Source organism: Triticum urartu, chromosome 3 (genome assembly GCF_003073215.2).
Source record: "Triticum urartu cultivar G1812 chromosome 3, Tu2.1, whole genome shotgun sequence".
Lineage (NCBI taxonomy): Eukaryota > Viridiplantae > Streptophyta > Magnoliopsida > Poales > Poaceae > Triticum > Triticum urartu.
In genome coordinates this window covers 706,506,762-706,522,288 of record NC_053024.1, presented here as the reverse complement: position 1 = coordinate 706,522,288, position 15,527 = coordinate 706,506,762, and the positions used below count along the sequence as shown (strand labels likewise).

General features: G+C 44.0%; 1 protein-coding gene across 1 annotated transcript; it reads right to left on the bottom strand.

Annotated features, from left to right (window-relative positions):
- Positions 1–7,163: 7,163 nt before the first annotated feature.
- Positions 7,164–14,216, bottom strand: LOC125546071 (hexokinase-3-like). The gene is made up of 9 exons (XM_048710202.1): positions 13,668–14,216; positions 9,973–10,120; positions 9,726–9,893; positions 9,270–9,344; positions 8,707–8,862; positions 8,514–8,612; positions 8,304–8,431; positions 7,796–7,877; positions 7,164–7,678 (listed from the first exon to the last, which is right to left on the bottom strand). The coding sequence occupies exons 1-9, from the start codon at positions 13,937–13,939 to the stop codon at positions 7,283–7,285; spliced, it is 1,524 nt and encodes a 507-aa protein (XP_048566159.1). The 5' UTR covers positions 13,940–14,216; the 3' UTR covers positions 7,164–7,282.
- Between the last annotated feature and the right edge of the window lie 1,311 nt (positions 14,217–15,527).

The window sequence follows — 15,527 nt, the reverse complement described above, 5'->3', positions numbered from 1 at the left end:
TAAAATAGTGGTTCAACTTCTGCAGGGTATACGAATAATTGGTACCAAAGGAATGGGCAGGAACAAAAGTGTAAAGTTTTGGTGAGGAGGGAACAGAGAAAGAAATGCCCCAAAAGCTGAGCACACAGCAACGGATGCAATACACTCCTGCATTTTATACCAATGAATTGTGATCTACTGTTGTCCCTAATTATCTTCATAGGTAACAAAGGAGAAACAGCCCAAGACAAAAGTTCCTATTTATGAAGAAACAAAAAAACTTACTCTACATATTGATGGCTACTTGCAGTCTTCTCCACACCTTTTTTCTGATAAAGTCTTGGTACTGGCAACTAAGTTGCTGCGTATTAAAAGCTGCGGTGTCAGTTGGCGAGCAATATCATCTAAATAAGTGGAAATAATAGCTGTGATATAGCACATCAGACTGGGAAAATGAAAAATCCTACGAAGCTTCAGAGAACATGGTCCGGCAGGGCAGCTATTGAAAGTGAAATCATGCCGGCGATGTGTAACACATCTCAGCTAAACATTTGTGATGGGTTTCAGTCAGCCTGACAAGAACTGGATAACGTCGGAGGGCAATGAAAAAACTCGTGCTGATCTAGTCCACAATGCAGACAAAGAAACGGGCATGATTGATGTCCAGATGTTATGTTACACAAAAACCTGTCTAAATCTACCTGTACCATTTTGGACTGAACCAGCACAAAGCTGTGAGGAAATAATGGTACACTCTGTTAGCTGCCACCAGAAGCGTCACCTATCAACGACTATCATACACCACATGTGGATTTCAGCAACATGAACATCACTGCTATGCTCGTCTAACGGACATCACTCCGGACCATATTAGAAGCATAGGCTCAAAGTATTACAGACTGAAACTAGTCCTTTGATCTGACAATACACAAGCATTCAATTCCAGCTTATCCAACGATCACTGGTTACGGACTGCAAAGAAACAAACACATGCGATGTATGTAGTACCAGTTAACTGAACACAAACAATTGTACATGAGTTCCGAGTATAACAGATTGACACTAATTCTCCTACATGAGTTCTGAGTATAACAGATACAAACTTCTCATTTGATCTGACAACACACAAGCATTCAATTCCAGCCTATCCATCGATCACCGGTTACGGACTGCGAACAAATAAACACATGCAATATATGTAGTACCAGTTAACTGAACCCAAACAATTCTACATGAGTTCCGAGCAACATAACATACGGAAACTAAATTATACATGAGTTCTGAAGTACTATAACAGACTGAAACTAGTCATTTGATCTGACAATATACAATCATTCAATTCCAGCTTATCAATCGATGACTGGTGACGGACTGCGAAACAAACACTTGCAAGTGCAATGTACGAGTTGAAACAACAGTTGGTGAAATGTCATTCATGTCCAGGGACAGGCTGATTGAACACTAGGAGAGGATGCGGATGACGGGTCTAAGTGGCCTGAAAGTGCCGGCGATTGACCTCACTTCCACCGCTAGACAGTCTCTAATCAAAGCCTGTCCCCCTGTAAGATCAATCATTCATTCAGAGTTCAAGGATCAACAGAAACTGACAGCAATGGCGGCGAACCACACGACAGCCGAATCAGCGATACAATCGCTCCAAAATCCACCAGTGCTGGTATGCGCAGCCATGCAATCGTCAGGTAAAAATTGCAGAGTAGCTGACAGCAACAGGGAGGATCAAAGCTGGACAGAAACAGAATTCGCCGCCGCGACCGCACAGCCCGACCGTCGTCCCATAAGCAAAACCCGCCGGATCATTGCCCGTGCCAGAAACGAATTCCGCGCGACGGAAGCAGGGACGGGTGCTGGCCCGGCCGGAATCAATCCCTAGGCCTGCGGCCGCGGCGCACGCGCCACGGATCGGAGCGGTAATTAAGGGGAGCCTGAATCGGGGAGGGCGGGGAGGGAGAGTTCACGGTGCGATCGATCGACGGGGCGCCGGCGCCGGCGCCGAGGAGGGAGGGAGGGCGAGGCGGGCGGGCCGCGTTGCGCGGGGAGGTGGAGGCGAAGGCGAGCGAGAGAGAGAGAGAGGCGGCAATGGCGGACGCACGCCCGGGGCTGTGTGGATGGGCCTCGCGGCTTTCGCGGCGTGTGGTCCACCCGCGCGCACGTAGGGTGCTGCTGGTAGTAGGGTGGGCCGCTTCTTCTAGCTCTTGGAGTTTTTAGCAGGCTTCGGCTGTTGTTCGTTCATTAAAAATCGCTCTTGCCCTAATATTTTTTTAAATCGCTCGCCTTCACGAACAAGTCGTCGAAATCACTAGCTAAGGGTTACCCCTTGCGATGGTCATCTTATCTTCTTAGACGCTGATAAATGGCACACATCATGTGCATCACTTATCGCAATCTGGTTGTTTTCCTTTTTTTTTCATATATTCGTTTATTCAAAACGGTTTTCATTCTAAACCGTGCATTCAAATCCTGAACCATCTTCACCGTTAGATTTCTTGCATCAAACACTTTGAACCTATATCGCATGTTAAGAGGTTTTGATGAATTGTTTCTATGAAAAACTGGATAAATAAAACTAAAATGGATACAGAAAAAGGGAAAGAAAAAAATGGTTCACGCAAACACTTGAAAAAACGGATCCCGGAAGCACGGCCACGGTTTTTCACTTTTTTTTGGAACACAGGCTATTTTTTTTCCAGAGAAGCGGAGTTGTGGTTCTCGTGGAAGCAAAACTATGCTTCCATGTGAGACAAATATGTGCTTCTCATGAAAGCACAATTTTAATTACAAAAGAATATTCACACATGTTTTCTCCAAAATGTTGGAAAAACATGCCAATTGAAGCATCACGCCACTTCCTTCTCAGTTATGTGGATTCCCTTCGTTGCATCCAACAATTCCCTACAACCGATTTAATCAAAGGTAAAATGGTGCTTCCGCCTGTTGGCTACAGTTCTTCAAGCATACACCCGCCAGTGCAGCATACCACCATTATCCAGTGGTCTCCTCCGTCGGCCAGACGTGTCAAGCTGAACGTGGACGGATCGGTCATCGAGACTGATGGTGGCTTGACGGGAGCCGGCATGATCCTTCGCGACAGCGACGGCAACATCGTCTTCTCTGCTTGCCGCTCCATACGACACTGCTCCGAACCTCTTCAAGTTGAGCTTTTGGCATGCCATGAGGGTTTAAACCTTGCTCTTCAGTGGTCTACTCTCCCAGTGGACATCGAGATGGATTGCATGGATGCAGTCAGGTTGATCAAGTCGCCCACTCTTGACAGATCACCTCATATGATGTTAGTTCAGAAAATTAAAAGGCTCTTTGGTGAAAGGGATAACTCTATTGCTCATGTAAGTAGGAACCAAAACGTTGTCAGTCATACCCTTGCTGGCTTCGGACGCTCGAAGGGCCGGACTGCAGTATGGTTGCGCTCTAGGCCTGCAGATGTTCCTCTGCTTTGTAGGAACGAACTCATCATGCGTTGAGTAATGAAATCCCTTTTAACCCCGCAAAAAAAACCCCTAAAAAACGATCTAGAACCCCAGAAAGTTTACAAAAAGAAATTTAGAGGGAGTGCCCAAACAAATGGCGGCAACTGGACATACCCGTAGGTGTACTCTTAAACCACCAAAAATGACCTTTGGAGGTCCCCCCGACCCCCGTAGTGGTAACCTCCAATTAGTTTTTTTTTTGAGGATCGGTAACCCCCAATTAGTTGTTCTCACAAATTACACGCAGCATAGCACTCGCTAAACCACGCATGAGCAGGTCCGGCCCATTATAAGCCAAAGATTCCAAGATGGGCCGCGTCTTCTAGCGCATCGAGGAATGGTTTCGAGAAGGTCTAGGCTGAGGCTTGTTTTCATAACATTCCGTATCTTTTTTTCACTACGTTTTTTGGATTTCTTTTCAACTTTTTCTTTTTTTATTTTCCACCGGTCTTCTTTTTTTTCCACTCAAATTCACACATAAAATTCAAAATTTCGAACACATTTCAAATTTTATGAATTTTCTAATAGTTGTGAACATTATTTGAATCGTGAACTTTTTTTGAATTTCTCGCACATTATTTGAAGTCCTGAATATTTTTTAATTTCTTGAATTGGTTTAAATTCGTGATTTTTTTTTGAATTCATGGTTTGTTTGAATTTAGTTAATATGTTTCAAGTTCATGAATATTTTTTGAAACTATGAATATTTTTCGAAATTCATGAATTTTTTTCATAGTTGTGAATAAACATTTATACAGTTTTAATTCCATGAAATGTTTTAAAATCCAAATAAAAGGATGCATAGACATTTTTTGAATCCGCAAATATTTTTTAATATGCGAACATTTTTGAATTCATGGAATTTTTAAAAGCAATTGTGAACTCTTTTCAAAATTTATTATGCTAAAGGAAAGCACCGCTAAAACAACATTGGAAAAACCTCAGAAAGTGAGCGGACAAATGATATAGGAACCGAGCGATGCGACAAAAAAAAGAGCGAGTGGTCTAGCAGTGACCGTCTCATTATGCACGAGAGCTATATCTCACTTGGCGCGAGATGGGGAGTTGCTCTCAGCTAAAGGAACAACTCTCTCGGTTACTAACTGGGCCGACCGGTTTCTCTTCTTCTATTTTTTTTGGTTGCTGGCTCGCAACGAGCTATCACTTAACTGGGTGTCTCCTATTTTGCACGTAGGTCGCACGTTAGTTAGCTACCTAGCGCGTACCCCGAAATCACTAATTAAAGAGTACTTGTTGCAAAGAACACTCCACTTTCTCTGGTCACGACAAGTGGCGCACATGCAGTGCGTCACTTGTCGCAATCTGGGAGTTTTCCCTTTTTTTGTAGATCCGTTTATTCAAAACATTTTATCTCTTAAACCGTGCGTCCAAATTTCGAACCGTTTTCACCATTGGATTCCTCGCGTCGAGATCTTCAAAACTAGATTCCATGTTGATAAGTTTTGACGAACTTTTTTCCACGAAAAAACGGACGAAAAAAACCGGGCGAAAAAACTGAACCGGGAGCACGGTTTTTTTCCCTTTCCGAAAGAGGCACGCCCGTGCCTCTTGCGAAATCACAACCGTACCTCTCGTGGAAATAAAACCATGACTTTCGTGGAAGAAAAAAAAATAGAAAACACGTTTTTTTCTATTTCCAAGAGGCACGGCCGTGGTTCTCGCGAAAGCACAACCGTGCCTCTCGCGAAAGCAAAACCTTGACTCCCGCGAAATAAAAAAAAAACAGAAAACGCGTATTTTTTTCCCTTTCCGAGAGGCACGGCCGTGACTTTCGCGTAAGCACAACCATGCCTCTCGCGGAAGCAAAACCGTGACTCTCATGAAAGAAAAAAAAAAGAAAACGCGTTTTGTTTTTCCTTTTCCGAGAGGCACGGCCGTGACTCTCGCGAAAGCACAACCGTGCCTCTCGCGGAAGCAAAACCGTGACTCTCGCGAAAGAAAAAAAACAAAAAGCGCGTTTTTTTCGTTTCTGGAAGGCACGGCCGTGACTCTCGCTAAAGCACAACCGTGCCTCTCGCGGAAAAAAAAACGTGACTTTCGCGAAAGAAAACGCGTTTTTTCGCGCAAAAAAAATCTCGAAATTTTTTTGATCGAAAAGCTAAAAAAGACCGGGGGAAAACCAAAACGTCGAAAAAAACTGTTTAAAAAGCCGAAAACACATGCGGAAAAATAAAAAAAATCCGAAGGGAGTGTCCAGAGCGCGACACGTGGCGAATGGCTGAGAGCGCGTCAAGTGGCGCTGATCGTTGGGAGGCTCGCGAAGGAGCGCTTGTTAACTAGTTGCTCCCGCGTACCCCCTCCAGCATCTGATCCTCTTTTGGGCCGTCCCATTTCAGATTTCTTCCAGTCCCTTCGAGTTTTTCATTTTTTTTGTTCCAGTTTTATGTTTGGCCTTTGTTTCTTCTTCCAGATTTTTCTTTCCTTTTACTTCTTCATTTTTTATTCGATGTTTCTTTTTCTTTTTCTTTTTTTCATTTTCTATTCTCTTCTGTTTAATCTTTTTTTCCTTTTCTTGTTCACGAACATCTTTCCAATTTGTGAACATATTTGGAGATCAACAATATTTTTCAACTTCTGAACATGTTTTGTAATTTGGAAAACAAATCAAATTCATGAATTTTTTTTTTACAAATTTGCGAACATTTTCTGAATTCACGGTCCTTTTTTTTACAAATTTGCATTTTTTGTGAAATGAAGAACATTCTTTGGAAATTGGGGGATGATATTTGTAATTCCCAACAATTTTTTAATGATTTTTTTAAATGCTTGGCATTATTTTAAATTCAGAAACATTTGAGGGTTGGTAATGTTTCAAGAGACATAGTACAGACGTGGACGTTTACAACACACAACTAATCCATATGAGCACTCCTGAGAGACTGAGGCAACATATTTTCATAGTCTGTCATCATATGCAATGGGCACAGCGTTATATCTCAGGAAGAACAGCGCCAAAATATTTATAATAAATATAGGAAATACGTGAGCACCTGTTCTAAGTTTAGAACTTAAATCTAGGTGCGTTGATTCCACCACAAAGAACAAAATCATCTAAGTTATGTTTTGGTCTATTCAGCTACTTGACGCAAGTTGGTGCACGCTAAGAGCATGTCTCTAACCGATCTCCTAAAAGGCGTTAGAGGAGGATAAATTGGGGTTTCCTCTTCTAACGGCACCTATCCAAACCTCTGTCACTATTAGATGAGGAATTGTTTTTACTCCGGCGACAACCGAACACCTCCGCGGCCACCCCGTTGCCTCTGCTTGTTGCCCCACTCCGAAGACGGTCGCTGCTGCCGCCGGAGTCGAGGTCTATTGCTGTCGTCGCAACATAGAAATTCTAGACACAAGGAAACATGAGGTAAGATCATGCTTGTGTTCTCACCTCATAGAAATCTTGGTTATTGTTCCAAACAGCACCAAAGGCAGACATCTTCGTATTAAAAAATCAGTACCTCAAAATTCCAACCATTTTCCTTTGTTCCAAAGTGAAGAGAAAAAAAATGCAGCAGCAAACCAATTGCCAAACAATAAATACAGAAAACAAGAAATGCAACGGTCAAAACAATTGCCAAACAAGAAACACAGCAGCAAACCAATTGCCAAACAAGACATAGGAGAAGATATTATTATTATTGAGCCAGAACGGGGAGACATCTCTGCACATGACCCGATTTCATATATATATTATATGAATTATAGATATCAAACAATGTCCCTTTTTACATTTGCACAGAGGGCCAAGCTGTATCACCATGTCTCTCTGATCCACCACTTCCCTATATGGAACCTCCTCCCCTTCCTCCTTGTTGTTGCTGTCTATTCGACGAATGTACCGCGGCCAGAAGCGCGGCCCCGGTACCCGGCCCATCCACCATCACGCGCAGCGTCACCGTCTGCGCCACCTCCTCGCCCAGGATCTCCACCAGGGCTTCATCCAGGTACTCCTTGAACACCGGGTACTCCTGGTACAGGCTGCCCTCGATTGCCACCACCGTCTTCTTTGGTTGCTCTCTCATTCTTCCGCTCGAGGAGGCCGCGCTGGCGCTCCCGTCTCGGCCCAGCTTTTTCAGTATGCCCACGATGCCAGCAGCGGCGAGACGGGCAGCTCTGTGGGTCACGATGTCGCAGATTTTGACCACCAACCTCCGAGTCTTCAGAGGGGCATTGGGGATCTGGAATGGGAACAATCAAAAGATGAGGAGAGAGTCGCATGCCTTGGAAAAATAGAGGATTGCTGTTAGAGCAGCTGCATGGGATTTATACACAAGGTGCAGCCGGGAAAAGCTTACCTTCAGGTGTTCTTGCAGTATCCTTCTGACTTCACTCAGATCTTGTGAATCGTCCTCGCAAATTGCTGCCAGATATGGTGTGCTGGAACACAGAGGAAGATGAGATAAATGCTACTATTCGAAATTAAAATACTGAATTAAAAATGCAGCTTAATATCCAGAGTCTCGGTTAAGCGGATAAGCAACAATGTAACACAGGAGAAATATTCCATGAAATATTCAGCTAATTGTACGACAGACTATTGGGTCGAAATTGGTAATGGCAAGTGCTGACAAGCTACAAAACCAGGTAATCCTATAACATTGATACGGAGAAATATTGAACTAAGCAAACATTTGATGCATGGTTTATAAGGCAGTAAAGCAACCTAAAGCGAGCACCACCCGCTCTGACGCTTAAGCGACGCCTATAAGAGACTAAAGCGGGCATATTTCTAAGGCGCTGCCACGGCGCCTTACCGCTTAAGCGTCTGAAGCAGGACAAGGATTTCATGTGTGGAAATACTACCTCAAAATAAAAGGGGTTGACAGACTTTCGGCACCATCACCAAAAATGTCTGATTCTTGGGCCATTCTTTGGAGTACCAGTCTTGCAATTTCCCCAAGGTAAATACCTGAGATCATTTTCTCAAAGCCCTGTATCACAGACAAGCAAGTTACATCGTATTAACAACACTACAAAGATGCAATAAGATTGAAATTTGCATAGCCTACTTACCTGATCATTGCGATTTTGTGTCTCGTCATCCAAAGAGATGTCATAAGCAGTTCTTGGCAAATGTGATGACCAGAAATTTCCCCATTCCATGTTAACTACCTGGTGCATAGAATACTTTGTTGTAAGAGACTTGTGTTTCAGTTTATACAATAAACTATAAGCCAATTACAGATAAAGCAGAAAAATAACATACCATTCCTCCAGAGTTTGTAAGAAGACCCTGACACTTGATAATTGCATCAGTGCGTTCGATATAGCAAGCGTTGGTGCCGGCCCCAATGATCACAGCAGCCACTGTATCCTTGTAATAATAATGCCCTAGAGCTAATGTCCCCACAGTATCATTGACCTAAGTACAAAATTAACATAAAAGATTAATCATTTAAATGTGTGACAATGTACAGATATTTTCAGAAATACAAGAAGCATAACGGAGCCCGTGCTAATACATGTAGCTTTGAGAATGAAAATATATGGCACCAATTTTTTTGCATAATTACTTTAATCCAATTAATATTTTGCCATGCTAAAATATAGAACTGTTAAAGGAAGGCATGGCATCGGGAAAAGAGATTTTTGGATTTTAAAATGCTTCATTTGCATTTGAAAGTGTGTCTACACAAAAATTAGATGTAATAGCACGGGTAGTGGCACACAATAAACGTAAATACAGCAAGTCAGTTATCTGTGGTTCTCAGCTGAATGAAAGCACAAAAGTAACTAAGTATTAAGCCAACAAAAGTTGGTAAGACCTACCAGTGCAGTAACTCGCATATTTGATCCACACCTAGCAAGCGCCTCATCTAAGCACTGAGAGACATCTTTCCCAACCTGAGGATCCATGGTTCACATGAGTTGGAAATGAACATTTCAAGAAGTAGACAAGTAAATATACACCAAAAGAAAACAACGTGTGATTCCGGAAGGATGAGAAATAAAGGGCTAATCATAGGTGTTGATACCAACAACCATTGGCATTGGAAATTTACATGTGTAAGTAAACCCCCATTTTCCATACAGAACATACAGATATTAACCAGAATAATTTCATAAACTACTCAATCTCATCAAGACCATTTTAACAACTTTATCATCCTATTATAATCACTAGAGACATTTACCAATATTACAACTTAAATGATGTAGGACTGGATGGATAACATGGAAAACAACATACAGGAAGGTATTATTCTGTGCGGGAAAAAAACTTACTGTGTCTCCAACTGAAAACCCCTTAGTCCACCTAATTAATGACCCTGAAGAAACTGAATTCTGTCTAACAGGGAAAGAAAATGTAAACCCAAGTGGCTTTTGGGCATCTTTTCCATCTTCTCTTTCAACAAAATTTTTGAGTGTCAAGGCAACAAAGTTGAATAAATCCTGCAGTTGAATTAATCCTCAGAGAAATGTACCAAATACACATCTTACAAACATAGATATAATACAGCAAGACAAGTACCTGACTTGTGCCCATCAACTCCTCAGAGATGGCATGAGTTTCAACCCTCTGATTAATAACGGTTGTAGATCCAGCATCAATTTCAACCCTCAAGACTCTAAAGTCTGTTCCTCCAAGATCAATGGCATAATATACACCTTCTTCATCCCTGTCAAAGTGCATTACCAAAGACAATTCAATATGACTGTTGCGTATGCAAAATGCATATGAGAAGGGGGCAGAAAAGCTATTGGCATTATGAATAATATCTCTCCATTGGTCATAGCATATTTTAATAAATGAACCATGGCATGGCAACTTCAAACAGAGTGGCTGCAAAGAGAAGTTCTATTTGACGGGAAATAATCCAATTGCTGAACCATTCAGAAAAATAATAATTTAAGCATAGTTTGTAGCTGTCTTTGGTATATGAAGGATCACAGATGCGTTGGGTAAACAGAACTAGTATGCACCTTAACTCCAGTGAGTCACCACAAAATAAAAATCAATGAGAAAATGAACTTGTGTTTTAAATAAATTTTTAGACTTGGGTGACTTGCATATTTGGTCCTATAAGTTGCAATCAACCATCCATAACAACAGATTTTCTACAAGGCTAATCTTAAATAGATATGATGGCTCAAATAGTTTCAAGTCATGCATCAGTGCAGTAGCTACCAATGCATGCAGAATGCGCAGACTGGAGCTGTAGCCACTGGTGTGCCCAATTGTGACTTATTGAGAGAGAGGTGTTTGTGCGGCGCATGTTCTGCTGCTTTTCTGTTCTTCTCCTTTTATATTCATTAAAGGGAAATTGAACGTGATGTGCTTTACGCAACAAACCGATCATGCCGTGCCATCCCATGGACTAGGTCGTGCAGCTGGGCCACGTCGAGTGCTAGCTAAACGCACGAAAACGAAACACACAACAAAATTGTGTTGTCATGCATCAGAAAACAGAAAAAACGCTAACTGAAACAACCTAGCGTGTATGCTGCCATGGCAGAGAAAACAGCCTGGAGGGCCGCCATGGCTCAGTCATTCTGTTAACTGAATGAACCAATACGAATGAACTATTATCCCAACATCTAAGCACGCAGAGCACCTTCATAACAGATGAAACAACCTTCATGGCATATGTGCATCATGTGTTAGCTGCCAGCACACCTGCTTACTGCTCACCCTCTCTGTCGACTGTTGTTATCCCAGACTAATGTGTGTACACTACCACGGTAACAGTAGACTATTAGGCAAGATGCTACAGTTGGCTTATCACTGTCATACAACGTCTTTAAATATTTACATGCCAGATTTGCAAACCAATATTGTACCATAGTTAATTAGTTACTCTGTTTCCAGAGAGGAGATGAGAGGGGGTTAATGCACACTACAGTGATTAAGGCCTGAACTAACAAAATAGAAGAGGTTTTCCAGGTGTACAGTTGCTGTGTGGTCCAATGTGCAATTATACATAAAACATGAACATGCTTAAACAGGTCAACACACTGATACATGGTCACTAAAGAATAGTCAAAGAAAGAAAAAAAATATAGATGTCCCACATTGATGTTTTAGATTGCTTCCCTATGAAGAAGTTTTATATATTTTCAAATGTTTTTTTTTGTTCTTTGTTGCTGCCTTATTTGGGGAAGGTTAGATGTGACATCCTTAGAAAACATCTAGATGTGAATTAGACAAACTGTTTTCAAATATGATTTTGGTCAAACATTAGTCAATACTATATTGCTTCACATTTCATAGGACACACATCTACCAAAGAAATACCTACTAAAAGGTTTTCCCTGTCAAGGGGTTTTATATATTCTCAAGTATATGATTTTGGTCAAACATTAATTAATACTACATCGCTTCAGATTTCATAGCACTCTACATCTAACAAAGAAATACCTACCAAGAAGTTTCCCTGTGAAAGAGTTTTATATATTTTTTTTCATTTTCAAATATGACTTTGGTCAAATATTACTTCATACTATATTGCTTCCCATTTGATAAGACACTACATCGAGCGAAGAAATACCTACCAAAAAGCCACACTGGCAATGATCAAGAAACATCAAAGAACTAAAATCCAAATGTACGACAGAAACAAAAGTACAAAAGGCCAACCAAAACCAATGTGGATCTGTCTGTTGTGCAGTTATAGGTTCTACCAGCAGGCCAAGCTGTTGCAAGTGCAACAATCCAATAAGCCACCGATCGCAATTACGCCAAGACAAGAACAAGTTTGGTGAACAACTTAATGAACGACGGAGCTTGGTTTCTGCTTCGGCCTTCGCCGCACCACAATGCTTGGCTTCAAATCAGATGAACCCCAGCAGAACAGCACAGAGTTGGACCTTTCAACTCCATTGTGTCGTCTACAGTAGAACACAGAGGAAGGGGGGGGGGGGGGGGGGGGGAAATATAACAAAAAGGCTGTGATTCGACACACAATCGACAGGAGATATTCTCCCAACTAAGATGTGCGGCCGCCTCCCAAGCAATGATTCTCATCTGACAGAGAGCGTCACCGGCCACATTGCGATTGTGGAATACAACCTGGCCTGTGAACCCAATGCCGGCCCGCCGGCCACTCTCAAGTGTTGGTAGATTCATGTACTAAAGATGCCCCTTTATGGTGGTCCGGGCAACAACCCCGCCCGCCATGAATGCAAGCTCAAAGCAACAGGGGGCAGTGCATGCCCCAGGCAGCAGCACAAGCGCCCACATGTCAAATTCTTGGCATCTGGCATATTAACTATTTTCGCCCCAGAGCAGCATCAACGCCACGGCACAAGCACAGCAGGCAGGCATCAAAACTATACAGATCCTTGGAAGGATGGCGATTGGAAACAGAGCTTGCAATCCAACGCAGAGACAAAGCAACAGATGGATGCCGCTCCAAGAAGTTGAAGTGGCAGCATTGTGGACTGACGGCGCAGTGGCGTGGAATTCAGAAGGCGGGTGGGCGGATGCGCGCGGCATTATGCGGAATCGAATAAAGAGCGGGCATTTCTTTTCTTTACGAACACAATAAACATCGGGGAAAAAGTAACGTCCCAGGTGCGTTTACTGTTGGGGGTGAATGAGCGCGTCGGAAAGGCGGACGGGGTTGCGACCCGGATACGTTCGGCATTCCACAACAGGGCCAGACATGGCCGCCGAGCAGGAACCTCTGAAGTGGTGTGTGCAGCGTTCAGACCGACGGCCATCCAACTTAGCTGGCAGTGGAAGACCCAACCAATGCATATCGCTCAGTCAGAACTCGACGGAGAAATCTCTGAAGTGGTGTGTGCGACCTCGCGGCGGCAGCACCTCGTCTCCCGGGAAAGAAAAGCGTGAACCACGGCGAAGGGGGGTGGCCACATTCGCATGCGGAAAAGCGGATTGGCGAGGCGAGATTGGAGGGCATGATCCAACCACCGGAGGGAGGGAGAAAGAAAGAAAGAAAGAAAGCGTTCGTTCAAACAGATAAAGATGGCAGGAACCAAACCAAAGGCTTTACATGTTTCCTTTTTCCGCTCCGCCGAAGAATCACACCGAGTTATTTTAAAACCAAAATAAAAGCAGGGACCAAGAAACCCGAGAAAAGCAGCGCGAGGAATCGCCAGGGAATCGCGAGGAAGGAAGCAGGCAAAGAAAAGGCGGCGGCGGCGCGAGGCCCGGCGGCCGGAGCAGCAGCAAGGGAGGGGAAGGAGGGTCCTTGGGGGCCGTACCCGTTGGGGAGCGCGTCGACGAAGGTGAGGAGCATCTTGAGCTTGCTGCCGCCGTCGGAGGCGAGCCCCGCGTGCATCTCGACGACCATGGCGTCCACCACCTGGCGCAGGCGCGCCGGCGGCGTGGCGCAGCCCTCCTCGAACTCCCGCAGCAGCGCCACCGCCCGCCGCCAGCGCGCCCTGGCCGCCACCCGCTGCGCCACCATCACCGCGGCGATCGCGCACGTCACCGCCGCGCAACCCGCCGCCACCCCGAACCCCGCCTTCCCCATCGCCCGCCGCCGCCGCCGCCCCCTCCGCCGATCACGCCGCCATCCAAACCCCTCTCCCCGCCTCCCTCCCCTACCAGCTGCTGCTCCCGCCCGGCCACCGGCCACGCCGGAGGGAATGGCGAGTGGGGAGGATGGAACAGAGCGGGCGGGCGGCGGGGTGGGGAGTAGTCCGGTCCGGTCGGGTCCGGTCCGTAGTGGGGTGGGGCAGCGAAGGGGAAAGGAGACGGGAGGCGAGAGAAGAAAATAGAAAATCAGGGGAGAAAGGAAAGCCGAGAGCGTGGCTGCGGCCTGCGTCCGCTTTTATTTATGCTGGGGGCGATCTTCCTATCCCGCCCTCGGCCTTCCCCCATATTGCCAACCGACCCTCGGTCCATGTGCGCTTCGGTTTCAATTTTTCGAAATCTTCTTTCTGCTGCCTCCCCTTCTTCGGCGGTTTGACCTGCCGCCTCGCTCCCTCCCATCCCCGGCCCGTCGGGCTTGGGTTTAAAATAAAGCTGCGGATTTGCAGCCCGGATGGCTTTATTTTTTAGCCCCATCTCATGGCATGCATGGGTGGCGAAATTGTGTGACCATGGTTTTTCTTTCTATATATATATTTCATTTCCATGTATCATGTGATTCACTTACGTTAATTAACTTGCCTTTTGCATCACTTCCATATATCATGTGGTTTACTTATGTTACGTATCAATTCCATGATTTACATACCATGCATGGCATCCTACATTCTTTATTGTTTTTTGGTAAGTTTAGATTGTTTTCCGTACGCGTTTGATCGTGAATCGCATCACATCCCATATTCTTTATTGTTTAGGTAGATTTATATTATTTCCTGTACGCATTTGAGTATTAAGATAAAGCCGCGGATTTGCGGCCCGGCCGGATGGCTTTTTTATTACCCCATCTCATCCCATGGGTTGCACATTTGTGACTATGGCTTTTTTTTCTTTTTCCTATCTTTGGAAATGCAATGGCTTGAGCACATCACTCTCAAATCTTTGTCTCAATTAACATGCGTGCTCGAAATAGCATGGTGCACCTCATCAGCTCTAGAGAATGGATGTAGACATGTGGGAACCCAAAAGCTTAAATCCTTTTCTTTAAAGTCAATCACCGAGGAGAGTTTCTCCACTTGAGAACATTGCTCCGGAAGAAAGAACTTGTTGTAACTTGTAGCGTTTGTTGGTTTTGTTGATGATTGATATCGATGTTACATTGTGTTATCCCGGCAAAAAAGGGGAGGCATTTGCCCATGAAAAGAATAAATTTTTCATCTCTGTATGTTCCCTGGGAAAATGAATGAGAGCACAATCCAGCAACAAAACGGCCCTTTCCCTACCTTATTTACAGCCGTGCAATTGTACATTTCAATCTGGCGACTAATTTTTTTTGAGGTTATCTGGCGACAAATTAAAACATACCGTTCTCATCTATAGCGATGTGTGGTGTTAAGTGGCTTTGTAATTTTGGTAGGCAAAGTGTTTGGGCACAAATATAAAAATAATCACTAAATTGGCTTGGCTTACGAATCTTTGAGATAATCATGAATAGTTGCCAAAAGCTAACGAATTTCAATCTTGCTGAAACA

What these genes read in the sequence shown, in the direction of transcription:
- LOC125546071 (XM_048710202.1), bottom strand. Translation starts at nt 13,939, where the DNA reads ATGGGGAAGGCGGGGTTCGGGGTGGCGGCGGGTTGCGCGGCGGTGACG. An exon ending in GTCGACGCGCTCCCCAACGG is followed by an intron (nt 10,121 to 13,667) that starts GTACGGCCCCCA and finishes GCACTTTGACAG; the next exon opens with GGATGAAGAAGGTGTATATT. An exon ending in TTACAAACTCTGGAGGAATG is followed by an intron (nt 8,613 to 8,706) that starts GTATGTTATTTT and finishes TCTATGCACCAG; the next exon opens with GTAGTTAACATGGAATGGGG.